Source organism: Colletes latitarsis, chromosome 7 (genome assembly GCF_051014445.1).
Source record: "Colletes latitarsis isolate SP2378_abdomen chromosome 7, iyColLati1, whole genome shotgun sequence".
NCBI lineage: Eukaryota > Metazoa > Arthropoda > Insecta > Hymenoptera > Colletidae > Colletes > Colletes latitarsis.
Genome location: NC_135140.1, coordinates 10,237,830 through 10,256,824, shown reverse-complemented (window position 1 = coordinate 10,256,824; position 18,995 = coordinate 10,237,830). Strand labels below are relative to the sequence as shown.

At 37.4% G+C, this 18,995-nt stretch overlaps 2 protein-coding genes across 2 annotated transcripts; both read right to left on the bottom strand.

The window, feature by feature from the left end:
* Positions 1–10: 10 nt before the first annotated feature.
* Hsc70-4 (heat shock protein cognate 4) lies at positions 11–4,212 on the bottom strand. The gene is made up of 3 exons (XM_076769176.1): positions 4,056–4,212; positions 3,739–3,955; positions 11–2,138 (listed from the first exon to the last, which is right to left on the bottom strand). Exons 2-3 carry the CDS (start codon positions 3,941–3,943, stop codon positions 388–390), a joined length of 1,956 nt encoding a protein of 651 aa, XP_076625291.1. The 5' UTR covers positions 3,944–3,955; positions 4,056–4,212; the 3' UTR covers positions 11–387.
* An 8,939-nt stretch (positions 4,213–13,151) lies between these two features.
* Positions 13,152–17,780, bottom strand: LOC143343753 (uncharacterized). Its single transcript, XM_076768968.1, has 3 exons — positions 16,745–17,780; positions 15,122–15,352; positions 13,152–15,038 (listed from the first exon to the last, which is right to left on the bottom strand). The coding sequence occupies exons 1-3, from the start codon at positions 17,265–17,267 to the stop codon at positions 13,732–13,734; spliced, it is 2,061 nt and encodes a 686-aa protein (XP_076625083.1). The 5' UTR covers positions 17,268–17,780; the 3' UTR covers positions 13,152–13,731.
* Positions 17,781–18,995: the final 1,215 nt, after the last annotated feature.

Here is an 18,995-nt window from a genome sequence, read left to right as displayed (position 1 = left end):
AGACCATATGTAAGTTTCAGCGTTGCCGTACGCCTGGTTTTTATTTTTATGAAGTTTGTCGAACATAGAAAATCAACAACGGATCTATCTAAAATATAAAAATGATAAGTACAATAAAATTATACTTCTTTTTACGCATTGTCTTCCACAATAACCTAATATAAATAATAATACATTACAGGCCCAGTTTTACAAGAAAAAGAAACAAAATAAATAAATATATATTGATTTTTAAATGACTTAGTAAGCCAACAAAAGATAGCTAAAATTATACTGAGGAACGAAAGACCGCAGCTGTAGTACTTCTATGTTCTCCAATTCGCCTGTTTATTTTTCTTTCTTTAGAAAGAAATCATGAAGAAAGCAGTGGGAAGCAAGAAAAGAAATTTAATCGACTTCCTCGATGGTAGGTCCGGATGCGCCGCCACTAGGAGTTCCACCTGGAGCAGCGCCACCTCCTGCTCCCGGGAAGCCACCAGGCATTGCACCATGTAATCCTGCAGTTCCTTGATACAATTTGGTGACAATAGGATTACATATAGCCTCCAGTTCTTTTTGCTTGTGTTCGTATTCTTCTTTGTCGGCCAATTGATTGGCATCGAGCCACTTGATGATGTCGTTGCATTTGTCCAATACAACTTGCTTGTCACTGGCACTGATTTTATCTTTCAGCTTCTCGTCTTCCACTGTACTCTTCATGTTAAAGCAGTAAGACTCGAGACCGTTCTTAGCAGCAATAGTTTCCTTCTGTTTTTCATCTTCGCTACGATACTTCTCAGCTTCGTTAACCATTCTTTCGATGTCCTCCTTACTCAGGCGACCCTTGTCGTTGGTAATTGTGATCTTGTTCTCTTTGCCAGTAGATTTATCCACTGCCGAGACGTTGAGGATACCGTTGGCGTCAATGTCGAAAGTAACTTCGATTTGAGGGACTCCTCGAGGAGCTGGAGGTATTCCACTGAGCTCAAATTTACCTAAAAGATTGTTGTCCTTCGTCATTGCACGCTCTCCTTCGTAGACTTGGATCAATACGCCAGGTTGGTTGTCAGCATAAGTGGTGAAGGTTTGTGTCTGTTTCGTTGGAATGGTAGTATTCCTTTTGATGAGAGCGGTCATAATACCGCCAGCAGTTTCGATACCAAGGGACAGAGGTGTAACGTCGAGGAGCAATAGGTCTTGTACTTCTTCGGACTTGTCACCGTGTAGGATGGCAGCTTGCACAGCAGCTCCATAAGCCACAGCCTCGTCAGGATTGATAGATTTGTTCAGTTCCTTTCCATTGAAGAAGTCCTGTAACAGCTTCTGGATCTTAGGGATACGGGTGGATCCACCAACCAGGACGATATCGTGAATCTGAGCCTTGTCCATCTTTGCATCGCGCAGCGATTTTTCTACTGGCTCGAGCGTTCCTCTGAAGAGATCGGCACAGAGCTCTTCGAAGCGAGCCCTAGTGATCGAAGTATAGAAATCGATTCCCTCATAGAGCGAATCGATTTCGATGCTGGCTTGAGTGGACGACGAAAGTGTGCGCTTGGCACGTTCGCAAGCTGTTCTGAGACGACGAAGGGAACGCTTATTCGAAGTCAAGTCTTTCTTGTACTTGCGTTTAAACTCCTGAACGAAGTGATTGACCATACGGTTATCGAAGTCTTCACCACCAAGGTGAGTGTCTCCTGCTGTAGACTTTACCTCGAAGATGCCATCTTCGATAGTCAAAATTGAGACATCGAAGGTGCCACCACCAAGATCAAAAATTAGGACGTTGCGCTCGTTGGTTGTTTTTTTGTCCAAGCCATAAGCAATGGCGGCGGCGGTGGGCTCGTTGATGATACGTAAAACGTTCAAGCCCGAGATGGTACCAGCGTCCTTGGTTGCCTGACGCTGCGAGTCGTTGAAGTAAGCAGGTACAGTGATCACGGCATTGCTGACGGACTTTCCAAGATATGCCTCAGCAGTTTCCTTCATCTTCACCAGGACCATTGAACTCACTTCTTCAGGGAAGAAAGTCTTCGTCTCTCCTTTGTACTGTACTTGAATTTTAGGTTTGCCATCGTCGCTCACTACAGTGAAGGGCCAGTGTTTCATGTCAGCTTGAACGGTAGCGTCTTCGAAACGACGTCCAATAAGGCGTTTAGCATCTGAAAACATCGCAAATTCGCGTTATAACAAGAATTATTCAAGCTTCGTTTGCTGAATTTTAATGGTTTAAAAAAAAACATTATTTTTATTCTACATAAACCCATTTCGATGCAATTAACGTGTAAACGTCAATCCCCTTAGGAACAGGGTTGGGAAAATTTGGGGAATATTGGTTTAAGAAATTTGTTAGTAGATTCTAATTTATAACAATGTATAAACAAAATTTCAAATTTGTAAAATTCCGCTAGGGGCTAACAGTTCAAATTTAAAAAATATTACTTTATATGTCATGTAATGCTACAAAATTCGTTTATCTATATATGGATAATTACTGCTTTTTATTCAAGAGCTAAAAAAATTAATTTTAATCTCGTGATGTAAAGAAAAATGAATCTGAATAGGGCTCGTAAATGTCGACGAAATTACAAAATAATTCAATATGTACTAATACAAGTTTTAAATTTAGTATCCATTTATCTAAAAACAAAATGAACTAGTAGAAAATTTCACATCTAAAATCTAAATCTAATAGTCAAAGTGTTGTGAATTTTATTGAAACATTTTGAATAAAAACGAAATTTTTTGGATTTACATACAATCTAAGTGAAAAATAAAACAAAACTCGCTTGGCGTTTAACGTGTTAACTATTTTACTATTTTTTTACGATATTAAATATTATGACTCGTCTTCTATATAAAATTTTGTATACTATTTGAATACATTGATCACGTTTTGCAGTTTTAAACAACTTTTTAATGCGCTCTTAACTTTTATTCAACGATAGACTATGTACTACGGAACAGAAATGTTGGTAAATTTTTGTTACTAGTCTAGAGATCTAATAAGGACTAGTCTAGCGATCTAGTAAGGAACTGAAAAAGCGTCCTCTAGAAGCTCTGACCTTAACCGCATGTACGCGCATGCGTGGTTATCGTATACATAATAGTATTGACCTTCCAGTTTCCTATTCACATATAAATTTTCCACGCCTACTTGCAAAACTCTACTAAAATCTGACTGAAAATCCGTTTTCCTTTGTACGTTGTTCAAGGCGATTCGTCAAATTCCGTTAAAATATTATTTCGATAACTATTAAAACTCATTTTCCACCGTTCGTAAAACGTGAAATATCACATTGCAAAAACGTATTAATTAATAGAATTCACAAAGAAATATCGTTTCAAGATTGAAAAAAACACTTGCTAGATAACGAAATATTTAATCTAAATATCTGATAAAATATTTCTACGATCAGAAAAGGGAAAAATTTTTTAGATTAAAATGGAAATTTAGAATAGTTTCAAGCACAACGGAATTTACAGAACCACGTTTATTTTGTGACCCTCCGTTAGCACGCTAGTTGAAAACCTCGATCAATGAATAATTTCTATCCTAATAGAAAATTATATTTTACAAATCATCCATTAAGGGTGTTCTGAACAAAAAATCTCCGAGTGGTAAAAAATAAACAAAATTGACTTGAAATTTAGAAATATTCCGACCACATGAGAATTGAACTTAAGAATTTAATTCGCAAAATCAGGCATCGTGTAATGTTTCCTCGACACAATAAATGATATGTGGTTAAATATATTTACCGAAGATTGTGTTGTTAGGATTCATGGCGACTTGGTTTTTGGCGGCATCGCCGATTAACCGTTCGGTGTCTGTAAATGCAACGTAGCTGGGCGTTGTTCGGTTTCCTTGATCATTGGCAATGATTTCCACTTTTCCATGCTGGAATACGCCAACGCAGGAGTAAGTGGTGCCGAGATCAATACCAACTGCGGGTGCTTTGGCCATCTTTGCTGTTTTCTAAAAGTACAAAAGAGAAACAGATGAATTTCCTGGAACGACGTCAGAATTAAATCCAGTTCTGGATGGAAACAAGGACGCGAGCAACGAGCACACACACCTTTCTTTGTTCGCTTTGTTTGTTCGTAAAAACTTGCTTTGTAGGATAGTGAAGAAGTTCCTCGTTCCACGATTCGCAACGTGAGTGAAGATCCCGTACTCGCACCTCCGTATATATTACTTTCTCAGAGGACGCTTCTGGAATGTTCTTCTCGCCCAAGCTCCATATACGCGCCAATCACAAGATGGTTTCCCCTAGTTCCAAACGGCTATTGGTCATTTGCAATTAACTACGTGCGTCAACGGTGAAATTTTCCACGATTATTGACCGATCAAAATATACTTTACTATCGTATATATTTCGAGATTTCGTTCTGTTTATTTAAACAAAATAACTTTACAATTTTTATCGATAGATTTTCGGACATCCACCCATCGGCGAAAGAATTATTCGATATGATTTCCGGTTAAAACGGCAGACGACACGGAAGTAGGGCACCGAGAAAAGTAAAGAAACACTAGCGTATAGTAGCTAATTCGAGAAGGTACGATACGTGGCCACGCACACATGCAACGCATGTACAATTTGTATTCACACATAAATCAATCGTGTCCAAGGATTCGTCATTTCATTGACACCTATAAGTGTAATGATTTATTCAATTTTTCAATGTGCTGTTTTTGACATGTATGAAGCGATTAAATCTTGAGCTGTATTCGTTTAACAATAAATGCTAAGTAATAAAGGGAAGACAATGTCGATGAATCCCAGTGCTATATCATTATTAGCATAATAATGAATTTTCCAAAATCGATATACCTATAAAACAGTAGAAAATGCATTAAAATTCTTCTATTCCAATCGAGTATTATTTAAAATAAAATACGATGCACCACGCATATCATAATATACTTACAATCTACCTAAACGCATACATACAGGGTGTTCGGCCACCCCTGGGAAAAATTTTAATGAGAGATTCTAGAGGCCAAAATAAGACGAAAATTAAGAATACCAATTTGTTGACGGAGGCATCGTTAAAAAGTTATTAACAATTAAATTGAAAAATTTCAAATCGTTCTGGAAAAATTATTTTCGGTTGTGGGGGTCAATTACAATCATTTTTGGTGAACAGACATACCCCCGAAATCCTACCCATTTTCTAGAAAAAAATTCGAGAAGGTGGGGAAATTTTTCGACGAAAAAAAAATTTTTCAAATCATTCTAAAAAAATTATTTTCGGTTGCGCGGGACAATTACAATCATTTTTGGTCGTCACACATAACCCCGAAATCCTACGCACTTTCGAGAAAAAAATTCCTTACCGAAAATCTAGTTAGGTGACTGACAATAAAGAAAAATTTCAAATCGTTCTGGAAAAATTATTTTCGGTTGGGGGGGTCAATTACAATCATTTTTGGTCGTTACACATACCCTCGAAATTCTATCTACTTTCTAGAAAAAAAATCGAGAAGGTGTGAAATTTTTCGACGGAAAAAAAAAATTTCAAATCGTTTTAGAAAAATTATTTTCGATTGCAGGGGTTACTTACAATAATTTTTGGTGAATAGACATACCCCCGAAATCTTGCGCATTTTCGAGAAAAAAATTCAATACGAGCGGAACTTTAAACGTTAATAACTTTTTAACGAAACCTCCATCAACAAATTGGTATTCTTGATTTTCGTCTTACTTTGGCCTCTAAAATCTCCCATTAAAATTTTTCCCAGAGGTGGCCGAATATATTACAAATAAATAAAATATTTTCATTTTCATCATTTGATACGATTTACAAAAACGCAAATTAAAATTTCGTATTCTAGCAATCGAGATAACCTTAGAACGATGGTAGATACAGTAAGAAATAATTTAAATGGACACGAGAGGTATTCAAATACATATTTTCTGTATGAATTAAAATATAGAAAATTTCGTGACAATAGTCAATGCTGTATTATTGGTTCGTATTTAAAAAATTTAGACGAAAGTTTCACTCAAGGAAAATGCAGTCGATGCGACAAAGTGCACGTAATCAATGACGATAAGCATTGCGGTAAAGTTTGCTAGCCCAACGAAACTTCTAGCATATCCTAGCATGTTACAAACCAGCTGCGTTCGTTCAATACGCTAGCATGCGTGTGTGTCACTCGTTCAACTATGAGTCACTTACGAGAATCATTTTCTGTGGAATCACCTACAGTGACTGTTGTTTAGAATCGTATACCTAGCTGTTCGATCGATTTTGTTGTATGCAGCGAACAGTGTCATTTTAAAACTAACGAGATGTTGCTAATAATGACTATTATTAAAGACACAAAAACTACATGCAAATAAAGGAAATACCACGAACGACCGTCGTTGCAAATATTTATTTTACTTCATAACTTTCTATGGAACAGCATGCAGAACTTTCATTGCATATTATAAATTTACTTGTCACAGCGTGTTTAGTGATTATAAAACCTTTGATATTTTCCAGACGAAGTAGCAATCTTGACCATACCTATATTTGTAAATAACAGTGACCTTTACTTATACGTTTCACGGTGAATCACCACCAATCCGTGTAAAGAACCAAATTACATGGTACTTCACATTGAATTATAAAAATACAATTTTACGTTTCTCGCATATAATATTATCGAGCTTGTTATTTCTAACCTATTAATATCTATGAAAAAGATTTTGCTCTGCAGTAACGTTAAAAATACTGTTTAAAATTAACAAAATTCTATGCAATTAATGTAACACATTTGTTTAAGTATACATATTTTTATCCACTTAAATTTTGGTATCCTCAAATATTGTTCAAATGTTTAGAATCGAATCTGAAGATGGTTTATACCATATACATAGTAATGTATCTGAATGTGTTACAAAGAGAAAGCGTGGGCGGAGTGTAGTCTCTGAAGGAATAAACACAAACTCTTGCAGCAGAATTTATTGAATTTACCGAAAGTAAATAGCGAAGTACAATAACAAGTACAGTAAACAATAATATCAATAAATATTAGTCGTTTATTTATTCAATTTAAGCTGTGTCTTTTGGCTTTAAATGGCTTCCAATTCCATGTACATATCTTTGACAATTTTATAAATATACTCGAGGCCAAAATAAGACGAAAATCAGGAATACCAATTTGTTGATGGAGGCTCCGTTAAAAAGTTATTAGCAATTAAATTCAAAAATTTCAAATCATTCTGGAAAAATTATTTTCGGTTGCGGGGGTCAGTTACAATCATTTTTGGTCATTACACATACCCCCGAAATCCCACGCACTTTCGAGAAAAAAATTCAAGAAGATGTGAAATTTTTCGACGGAAAACAAAAATTCCAAATCGTTTTGGAAAAATTATTTTCGATTGCGGGGGTTAGTTACAATAATTTTTGGTGAATAGACATACCCCCGAAATCCTGCGCATTTTCGAGAAAAAAATTCAGTACGGGTGGAACTTTAGACGTTAATAACTTTTTAACGAAGCCTCCATCAACAAATTGGTATTCTTGATTTTCGTTTTATTTTGGCCTCTAGAATCCCCCATTAAAATTTTTCCCAGGGCTGACTGAACACTCTGTACAGGGAAAAAATTTTAATGGGGCATTCTCGAGGCCAAAATAAGACAAAAATCAAGAATACCACTCTGTTGATGGAGGCTTTGTTAGAAAGTTATAAACATATTTTTATCTCTTATCGTATCTACAGATATAGAAATACATATAATATAATACTAATAATAACAGCAATAAATATTAACCTCAATTTAATTGAAACAAATAGATACAAATTGTGTAACATTCAAATAAAAGATGCAATTTTGTTGGTTACTAAAGCGTCAGCATGACATGTGCTTATGTACATTTGATCGAAAAACCTGCCTGCTGTAGTATACATATACTGTATATGTATAAGGCAACGGTTCTCAAATGTTTCGACATTTGAAGTACTTTAGATTCTTGAACATTTACGTAGAGCTCGAAAAACTTTGTTCATACGTGTTTTACTTATCAAAGTTCACCGTACCAAAGCTTCGAACTCTGCTAAAATTCGTAAATAGATATTTATTAATTCATTTTACTAAAACAATTCTCGAGTTGAAATGTTAAAGAAAGTACTAAGTATACAAAAATAAGTACTAAGGCAATGTTTAAGTTATGTAGTTTAGCATTGTCTAAGATCAAAGTTTTCGTCAACGTATTAATCATTTGTACATGTCTCTGTGCATTATAAAAATCGTAGCGACCTTATGGAGCCCCTAATTGAGTGTCACGGAATACTTAAAAACGGCTGCTCCGTGGGAACGATACAAACAATACAGTGCCGAGACCAGAACTACTAGCTCCCTGAGCCTATAAAATACCCATTATTCATATCTTCAAAAGATCGCCATTTACATCACGGTCATTCTAAGGTTTCCAATTGGTAAGGGAAGGGACTGGCAGCTGTGCACATCGATAATGAACGGTCTCTTGCAGTCAAGGTGTGCGCTTTGCGTGTTTTTGAACACATTAATTAAGCAATACATTTGTGTACGATAATAATTGTTTGTCGATAACAAAAAGACTGTACTGATTCTCGTCATTTATGAACATAGTATGCAGTAAAATTTAATTTATTAGAGATCATTGAACACATTGTAATTTCGATAAACGAGTGAAAAGAGAAATCTAGTTGGGGAAATATAATTCAGTCCAACAGAACATTCTTCCTATGCGAAATTATATAATTAAAATTCTCTGTTAGAATATAAGAATATAATAATTACAATTTTATGTGTATTGTGTTATTATGAATGCTTAATTAGATCCCAAGTGTAACAACGATCAAAAGCCATTTATAATAGTACATTTACTTTACCAGAGATGTCACTCTCCGGGTGCACCGAGGACACCCCATTACACTTTCTCACACTATGCCAGATCACGCGTATGTGAGCTCGTGGAGTTTCGGACAGTCGACAAAGGCAAACTGACGCATGCCCTCTTTCTCGATTCTCCGAAGTTGCCCGAAGTAATTTCGGACCGTCTCGTGGGAGTCGAGAGAGGAAGGCTCACATTTGCCTTCTCGCTCTTGAACAACTGAAATCCGACCTCACGTCAACGGCATACGATTCGGAATCTCGACTGCCCAGGTATTTTTACTTGCTTTTCCTAGAGTTCATTACTGAATTCTGCAAATTATTCCTGGTTTCTATTTGCCTCTGATGACCTCTGATGACCAGTGCTGACCTCCCAACAACTTTTGACACCATACAACGACTGTTACTGACTGCTCCTGATTGCTGCTTGCCTTTGCTGGACTCTGCTGACCATCGCTTATATTTCTGACAACCTATAACAATTACTACTGACTCCTGCTAACTTCTGTTGGTCTTTGCTGATCGCTGTCAGCGTGTGCTTGTCTCTGCTGAACTTTCCTGGCCTCTGCCGAACGCTACTGACCATTACAGGTATTTCTGATAATGTATAACGATTAATACTTACTACTGCATGCCCCTACAAGACTCTGTTTGCCTTTGCAGGTTTCTGCTTGCCTGTGCATGCCTTTGCTGGCCTCCGCTGGCCTCTGCTGACCACCTCTGATGCTTCTGACATCGTATAACAATTACTACATGCTACTGTTCGCCCCTGCTGATCTCTGCTTGCCACTGCATGCCTCTGCTCGTCTCTGCTGACCGCTGCTGACCACCTCTGATGCTTCTGACAACATATAACGCTTACTACTTGCTACTATTCGCCCCTGGTGATCTCTGCTTGCCACTGCTGGCCTCTGCTGACCATCGCTTATATTTCTAACAACCTATAACGATTACTACTGACTTCTGCTAACTTCTGTTGGTCTTTGCTGATCTCTGTCAGCGTGTGCTTGTCTCTGCTGAACTTTCCTGGCCTCTGCCGAACGCTACTGACCACTGCAGGTATTTCTGATAATGTATAACGATTAATACTTACTACTGCATGCCCCTACAAGTCTCTGCTTGCCTTTGCAGGTTTCTGCTTGCATGTGCATGCCTTTGCTGGCCTCTGCTGAACACTGCTGACCACCTCTGATGCTTCTGACATCGTATAACAATTACTACATGCTACTGTTCGCCCCTGCTGATCTCTGCTTGCCACTGCATGCCTCTGCTCGTCTCTACTGACCGCTGCTGACCACCTCTGATGCTTCTGACAACATATAACGCTTACTACTTGCTACTATTCGCCCCTGGTGATCTCTGCTTGCCACTGCTGGCCTCTGCTGACCACCGCTTATATTTCTGGCAACGTATAACGTATGCTGGTCTCTGCTTGCCTCTGCACACCTCTGCCGGCCCCTGTTGACCACTGCTGACCTTTGTTAACAACTCCTGACATGATGTATATGTATTAAAGCTTTGTATAATGTAAATCTATGGCAATAAATAATATAATTGCAAAGAATTCTATGTGTTCTCGTCACTTTTACCTTTCTTTTCCTCTCCCCATTATCCCCTTAGTTATAAGAAACCGTTTCTCTACTTAAAACTGGAATTTCAAAGTGCCCGGAGCGTTTTCTGAAATGCCCGTGACCTTGACCCACTTTCGAAACTGGGTCAAGGCCAAATCCTGATTCCCAAAGCGCCCGGAATTTTTCTAAGATTCGATGGCCTTGACCTACTTTCGAAATTGGGTCAAGGCCATCCGGGTTTCCAAGTTGGCCCGAAGATTTCTAAAAATTTCGAATGGCCTTGACCTACTTTCGAAATTGGGTCAAGGCCAAATCCGGATTCTCAAAGCGCCCGGAATTTTTCTGAGATTCGATGGCCTTGACCTACTTTCGAAATTGGGTCAAGGCCATTCGGATTTCCAAAGCGCCCGGAATTTTTCTAAGATTCGAATGGCCTTGACCCACTTTCGAAATTGGGTCAAGGCCACCCGGATTTCCAAAGCGCCCAGAATTTTTCTAAGATTCGAATGGCCTTGACCCACTTTCGAAATTGGGTCAAGGCCAAATCCGGATTCTCAAACTGCCCGGAATTTTTCTAAGATTCGAATGGCCTTGACCCACTTTCGAAACTGGGCCAAGGTCAAGGTCAAATTCGGATTTCCAAAGTTCCTGGAACATTTCTAAAATGCTGGTGAACTTGCGAAGAAGGTGGAACGCATCTTATAGGCAAGGGAATGATTTGGAGAGGAAAAGGACGGTAAAAAATGATGAGAACACATAAAATACTTTAAAATTATATAATTTATTGTCATAGATTTACATTATACAAAACTTTAATACATATAAACATATTATATTATATTATATCATGTCACAAGTTGTCAGCAACGGTCAGCAGTGGTCAGCGATGGTCAGCTGACGTCGGGAGATGTCGGGAAATGTTGGGAGATGTCAGGAGATGTTGGCAGGGGTCAGCAGAGGGTGGCAGTAGCCAGTAGTAATCGTTGTACGTTGCCAGAAATATAAGCGGTGGTCAGCAGCGGTCAACAGAGGCCAACGGAGGCCAGCAGAGGCATGCAGAGGCAAGTAGAGTCCAGCAAGGGCAAGCAGTAACAAGTAGTAAGTGTTATACGTTGTCGGAAGCATCAGGGGTGGTCAGCTGTGGTCAGCAGAGGTTAGCAGTGGCAAGCAGTGGCAAGCAGAGTCCAGCAGGGGCAAGCAGTAACAAGTAGTAATCGTTATACGTTGTCGGAAGCATCAGGGGTGGTCAGCTGTGGTCAGCAGAGGCTAGCGAAGGCAGGCAGAAGTCAGTAGTAAACGTTATACGTTGTCAGAAATATCAGCGGTGGTCAGCAGAGGCCAGCAGAGGATGGGAGAGGCTAACAGTAGCCAGTCGTAATCGTTATACGTTGTCAGAAGTAACAGGAGTGGTCCGCAGCGGTCAGCAGAGGCCAGCGGAGGCTGGCAGACGTCAGTAGTAATCGTTATACGTTGTCAGAAATATAAGCGGTGGTCAGCAGAGGCCAGTGGAGACCTGTTGAAGGGAGGTCGGATATTAATTGTTCAAGAGCGAAAAGGGAAGTGTGAGCCTTTCTCTCTCGACTCCCACGAGACGGTCCGAACTTACTTTGGGCAGCTTCGGTGAATCGAAAAAGAGGGCATATGTCATTTTGTCTTTGTCGACCCTCCGACTTTGTCGGTAGAAATCGTTATACGTTGTCGGAAATATAAGCGGTGGTCAGCAAAGGCCAGCAGAGGCAGGCAGGGACCCGCACATGCTGGCAGGGATCAGCAGAGTCCAGCAGAGACAAACAGTAGCCCGTCGTAATCGTTATTCGTTGTCAGAAATATAAGCGGTGGTCAGCAGAGTCTGGGAGAGGCTAACAGTAGCCAGTAGTAATCGTTACACGTTGTTAGAAGTATCCGGAGTGGTCAGCAGAGGCCAGCAATTCCAAGCAGAAGCAAACAGAGGCCAGCAGTAATTAGGAGTAGCCAGTGACAGTCGCTATATGGTGTCAGAAGTTGTCAGGAGTTCTTTACTTATGTCAGCAGTGGTCAGCGGAGGCTAGCAGGGGCTAGCAGATACCAGGAAAGGCCTGAAAGAAAATTTTTTTTTCATTATAGTACTTTGCTTATGTGCGCCTACATAGGTCGGAAAGTAAAAATGCCTAGAGAGTCGAGATTCCAAATCTTATGCCGTTGACGTGAGGTCGGACTTCAATCGTTCAAGAGCGAGAAGGCAAATGTGAGCCTTCCTCTCTCGACTCCCACGAGGCGGTCCGAAATTACTTCGAGCAACTTCGGAGAATCGAGAAAGAGGGCATGCGTCAGTTTGCCTTTGTCGACTGTCCGAAACTCCACGAGCTCATGTACGCGTGATCTGGCATAGTGTGAGAAAGTGGAATGAGGTGCACCCGAGGCTCTGTCCGGCATCTCTGTTCTTTACAAAAATTTGCTCCTTTCGTTTATGTTTGTTCACATTTAAAAATTTTAGTTAGCTGGATTTTTTGGAAATGACGTCATTATTCCAGAAATCCACCAAATTTCGTACCATCTCCTATGACTTAAATTCTTCTGATACACAGTTCGTAAAATCAACGCAAAACTTGGCGATCGCCCGAAAATTTTAAGTAGCTGAATTTCTTAAGAAAGAGTTTAACGGTTCGTTTCTAGGAATCCGCGAGACTTTATGAGGTCAAAGGTGAGGAAAAAACCGGTAATGTTTAGTAACTGTATTTTTATTAGAACGTGTTACCTTAAATACATCAAAATCTGTGCCTACAGTTCGAACGAGAAAATAGTAATAATAAACTGTAATAAAGATCATAGTTTCAGTAGTCGTAGTACCAGTAGTAGTAGCAGCAGTAGAAGTAGCAATAGAAGTAGAAGCAGGAATAGAAGCAGCTGTAGGAATAGAAGTAGCATTAGCAATAGAACACAATTATGTAATAAAAGTATCTTTTATAATCTTCAACTGAACCAGCTTTCGATCATGGATGGAAAAATAAGATGGATTTAATACAAATATATTTATTAAATATAATGCATTGATATGAAAAAAAAAACATAACAATATAAACCTAAATAGTATAATCACTATTTAGTAATCTCTATCAGTTGCAATATTATTTGAAATATTTCATAACGGAAACTAACAATATAAATTCATTAAAAAAAATTAATAACTAAAAACTAACTGCTAAATATACAACAAGCCTTGCTCTCGTCGTACGCGTACGTGCGCGTCACGTACAGTGTCACTTAAAATTTTGTTTCGATGAATTTACATACTCTCTCCCTCTCTCACTTGTTCTAGTTTACGTATCTATTTACATAGATTTTTTTAATAAATTTGCTTTAAGTATAACCCTTTGCTCGAATGTCGTGTCTGATAATTTATTTGCCTTTGGTTCGTTTATTATCGTTGCAAACGAAAACAAACGCTCAACTGGCGCTGACGATGGCAGTGGAGTGTTATACTGTATAAATATATTTTTAATTGCAGGGAATGTATTTAATATACTATACTCTTCTGTCTTATCTGTAAAATATTGTAGAGTCAATAGTTCTATGTTAGTGGTAGAAAGTAATTCTTGATCGTTATGCGTTGACGATAGAGTACCGAAATCGAAGAAATGATTAAATTTATTACTTTCGTGGTTGTTCGGAGTAGCCGAGGTCGGTGTATCTGTTTCTATTTGCGAGGAAAGAGCTCTTTTAAATAACGATAACAGTCGTTTATGTTTGTCAGTCTCAACACACGACAACCATTTGTTTTTAAACTTTGGATGTGAGAAAGCAGCGATCACCGCTTTTTCCGATTCGGGCGTACGGAAATTTAAATAGTTTTCAAATCTGATTTCTATGCTATTACAAAGGGCTTGAATCAATGGCTTGCAATAGGTCCAACTTTTCTCGTTTAGGTGCTGCAATTTTCGTTGCAAAGATAGTAAACAAGGGATAACCATACCATAAAACACGTCCTCTTCCCCTTGTAAGATGTCTAATGCTTGTGCAATAGGTTCTGTACAAGAAATGTGTTCCTCAATGTACTGAAATTCTGAATCTGTTAATTCGCACTTGATACCCAAGATTTTAAATAAGTTATAAGTTTTGTCTTTTATTTGCGTGATTTGTATCAAAGCATCGTACAGGGAATTCCATCTTGTATCTTCCGGCCTACTTAACGTATAGCCTAACACGCTCTCTATTATTTCGGCTGATTTTGGCCTAGACAATGCGTTCCATAACAAAGTGCATTTATGTATTACCTGATTATGTATACCATTCAACTCTTCCGAGTTTTTTATTGTTCGAATTACGTCGGTTGTTATGCAAAGAGAAAGCGTATGGGCGAAACAATGAATATGTCGCGGCAACGTACTGAATACCCTATCATTAATATAAAATTCTGCTACCTCATTTTCGTTATTAAACACCACATTATGGCCATCGCTATCCGTACTATCATATTCATCTTCGTATTCAGATTTAATTTCTACTCCAAACACTTTAAAAACTTTCAGAAAATTACTCCCGTTGTCCGTTACCGTGGCCGTCAGTTTAGGAAAATTTAAATCGAAGTCCACGTGAATTTCTTCAAGACGTTCGGCAATTTTATCGTAACTGTGAATACCTAAACACGGCATAAGTAGAATTCAATTTTATTTAAAACATATGGTGTACTGCGTGGCAGGCATTATATAATTATACGATTACCTGCAAATCTTCTGCAAGCTAAGGCCACTGATTTTCTTTCCAGGGTCTGTGGTTCGATCCAATGCGCTGTAACTCCTAAAAAACTGCTCCCTCTCGCTGACCATATATCAGCAGTTGTACAAACAAACTTCAATTCTTTTAAGCTATTTTTTACCTTTGAAATGTTTTCATTAAAAAGTTCTCGTATGTGGTAAGTAAGGTCTCTTCTACTCATAATCCTTGTTCCGTAATCTGCAATGTTTGCAGATTATGGAATAGTATGCTTGCATACAACAGCAGGGATTAAAAAACAATTATGATATCGATTCTGGATTCTTGAAACAATTGAAAAGGCCCAGAGTCGTAGAGGTAAAAGTAAAAAAAAATTAAAAAAAAAAAAAATAAATTAACGTAAAGGATAATTTCACACACTGAAACCAGTCTTTATTTAGTATTTTCTCAAAACATACGAGATGTGGCTATTAAATAACAGGACTGACGCTGTAAAACATTTTATTTTGATTTCATACATATTTACTTATTATCACTTTCAATATACACCCCTTCTTTATCTCTACAACACTCTATGCAAATCTTCCATTGTTCGAAACAGTGCTGGAAGTTGTCTTCTGTCAGCATCAGTCTCGTTATTTAATAGCCACACCTCGTATACTGCTGCAGACCTCTGCCTCTTACTAAAACGAAGACTGGTTTAAAAAAAAAAATATAATTGTTATAGAGAACCACAAAAAAAAAAAATAAACATATCAATACCTTTTTTTATACTTATTATGATTTTAAACCGTTACAGGAACAGAAAATTAAAATTATAAAACCAATGTGTGTAGAATCGTTTTGCCAAGAAGTCATGTATGTATTTACCAGAGTTAGGCAAATTTTATTGGCAAACTAACTGTTATCCGCGGCTTCACTCGCGTCGATGTCGTTTCTGTCGATAGCTTTTTTTTAAGTTCGAAGTGAAATAAAAAAAATAAAAAGTAACCTATATTTCCCTGTTCAGAATTGCGGTGATTTAATTAAAATCGGTTCCGTAGATTTTGAATTAACCTGGAACCAACAAACAAACACAGAGAGCCATAAAAAAATTCTAAAAAATGTGTAATTCGGTTTAGATAAACCCTACGTCGAAATCATTAAAAAAAATTGACAATTGCAAAGTTACAATTTTATTTATATAGATAATAAATAAAACTTTTAGATTCGTTCATAAATCAGGGAATTCGTTGACCGATTTTGAATAGATTTTTGGCGGCAAAGGTGTACTAATGAATCTAAAACTTTTATTCATTATTCGTAAATAAAATTTGCCCAACTCTGGTATTTCCATATAGCGAGTCCTCGAATTACGCGAAAGTTATGCCGTCGATCGTCCATATTCTGAACGTATGAGTATGTTTAGATATTGAATAAAAAATATCTCTAATTTTTATTTCTATGATGCTACACTATTTTCAGCATTGGGTCTTGGATCGTATTTATACAATTTGATTTACGCGGGAAGCCCCCGAACGAATTGACCACGTAAAATAGAGGACTTACTGGGAAATAACTGTTTGGTAAAGTTTTAAACTTAGGAGAAAAGTTAATTGTTTCGTATAAATAATATGTGACTAAAACACGTACCTGAAATATTAAGATTTTCAAAAATTTTCAAAAAATAAGGATCTTCAACGGTTCTAAGTGGCGCCATGGAATGAAGAATATAATTAGTTATATCTCTGTTCAAATTCTCTTGAGTTAGCTGTTGCCACTGGAACGTTTTATTGTAGTTCGTTCCTGAAGTTTCGCCCTGTTTCTTACTGTTTTTAATTTTCCTTACTTTCATGTGTTCGCTATATTCGTTTAATACTGCGTTACCGTGACGTCTCTTTAGATGGGATCGAAAGTTCGAAGTTGAATTCGCACGACCTTTTATCTCGACTTTCTTTGGTTTACATTTAATGCAAACAGCTACCACGGATTTATCGGAACATTTTTCAGGGTTAATTTCGAAGAAAGTTCCGTCTAAAATTGCAAGGACGTTCGAGGCGTTCGAGGATCCGGTCAGTTCGGTGTTTAAATCGGTTTGACAATTGTTATCCACTAAACTAACATATTTTTCTTCACTGTCACAGTGCATTTCCAATTTGATGTCACAATGATCCATCGTTAAATAAAAAATTAATATTAATATACATATGTATATAAATATATATATATATTAATATGTGTGGATATTATGCAGGAACGTATATGTACTTAAAAGAAACTAAATTAATTCATAATTAACTCTAAAGTTCGTAACACTTTGAAAATTTATCTTCTCTATTTTCTGCTTTCGACTGCATGTATGTATAATACTCTGTTGGCAACTGACTCTGGTTCGACTTATCGCACAGCAGCTTCAAGCCACACACATTCCACACACTTCATAATCTCACGAGTACATTTTCACACCCAAAACGATCTATATACATTATTCGAATCCATTCCGATATATTGTTTACTCGACGTTTCGGTATAAACATTCACTGGGCCTCGAATTTTGTCCACTCCGTCCCAAAGCACTCCTCGCCGATTATGTTTACATGGTCCGGTTTACGCCGAAGGTATAGCATTCACGTACATTGGGGAAAAATAAATTCTCGTTCTCTAGGAGAACGTTAATATGGTTTTGGTTATCAACCATGATCGTTGCTCTTTTAGTACGCGTCTGGTTGGTCCAGCGCTGGTGATTTTCTCTTGGAGAACAAGAATTATTGTACCCCGGTTTGCATCGATGTTACAACTTCAGGTGTAAAATCAGTAAAATTCAGGCCGTATAATTTCAAAGTTGGCCACTAATCATAATCGTTAACTAAGTAATCACTACAGAGCATAATCCAGTAATCTTGTACAATATTTGTAATCTCTAATCATTAATAAATAATCTGTAAATCATATAATGAATAATTATAACTATTTCTGCATAATCAAAAGTGTGATCACTTCATGATTAGTTTTTGAATTAATCGTGATCTTTGATTGTAACTACTGCGATTATTTTTTTTTTATTAATCTATGACTACTGATTATTTAATAATTGATTGTACCATTTATACAGGGTGTTCGGCCACCCCTGAAAAAAATTTTAATGGGAGATTCTAGAGCCCAAAATAAGACGAAAATGAAGAATACCAATTTGTTGATCGAGGCTTCGTTAAAAAGTTATTAACGTTTAAAGTTCCGCCTGTAGAACGGCAATCTGCGAACAGCTGCATACGCGTGATAGTGGTTCTCACTTAGAAAACTGTGAGGCTATCGATACATCACTAAGTAGAGTTTCTCATGCTGAGTGAGAACCACTATCATGCGTGCGCATCTGTATGCAGGTTGCCTATCTACAGGCGGAAATTTAAACGTTAATAACTTTTTAACGAAGCCTCAATCAAGAAATTGGTATTCTTGATTTTCGTTTTATTTTAGCCTCTAGAATCTCCCATTAAAATTTTTCCCAGGGTTGGCCGAACACTCTGTATAATTGTATTCCTTGGATGCATCTATGCTTTCAGTTTGTGCACCGTTCAATGTCGATTAGTTTTGCCTCATGTTATTTTTATGTATCTCTAACCGTTCCAGTTGCATGGGACACTATATAAAAAAAACTGCGGATATTTTTTTTTTAAATTCGAGTCAAAGTTGATAAACTTTTCATGTAAATAATTGAAACAAATTACTAATGCTGTAAATAAATTATTCTAGTTTGAAAAGTATTACAGTGCAAAATGTAAGTCACGTAAATTAAAATTGAAAGGACATTCGGCAAAATGACACGTATTTTTTAAAAATATGGATTTACAATAAATTTCTAGTATCATTTTTTACAACAATTTCAATAAAAATGATGGATAGTATT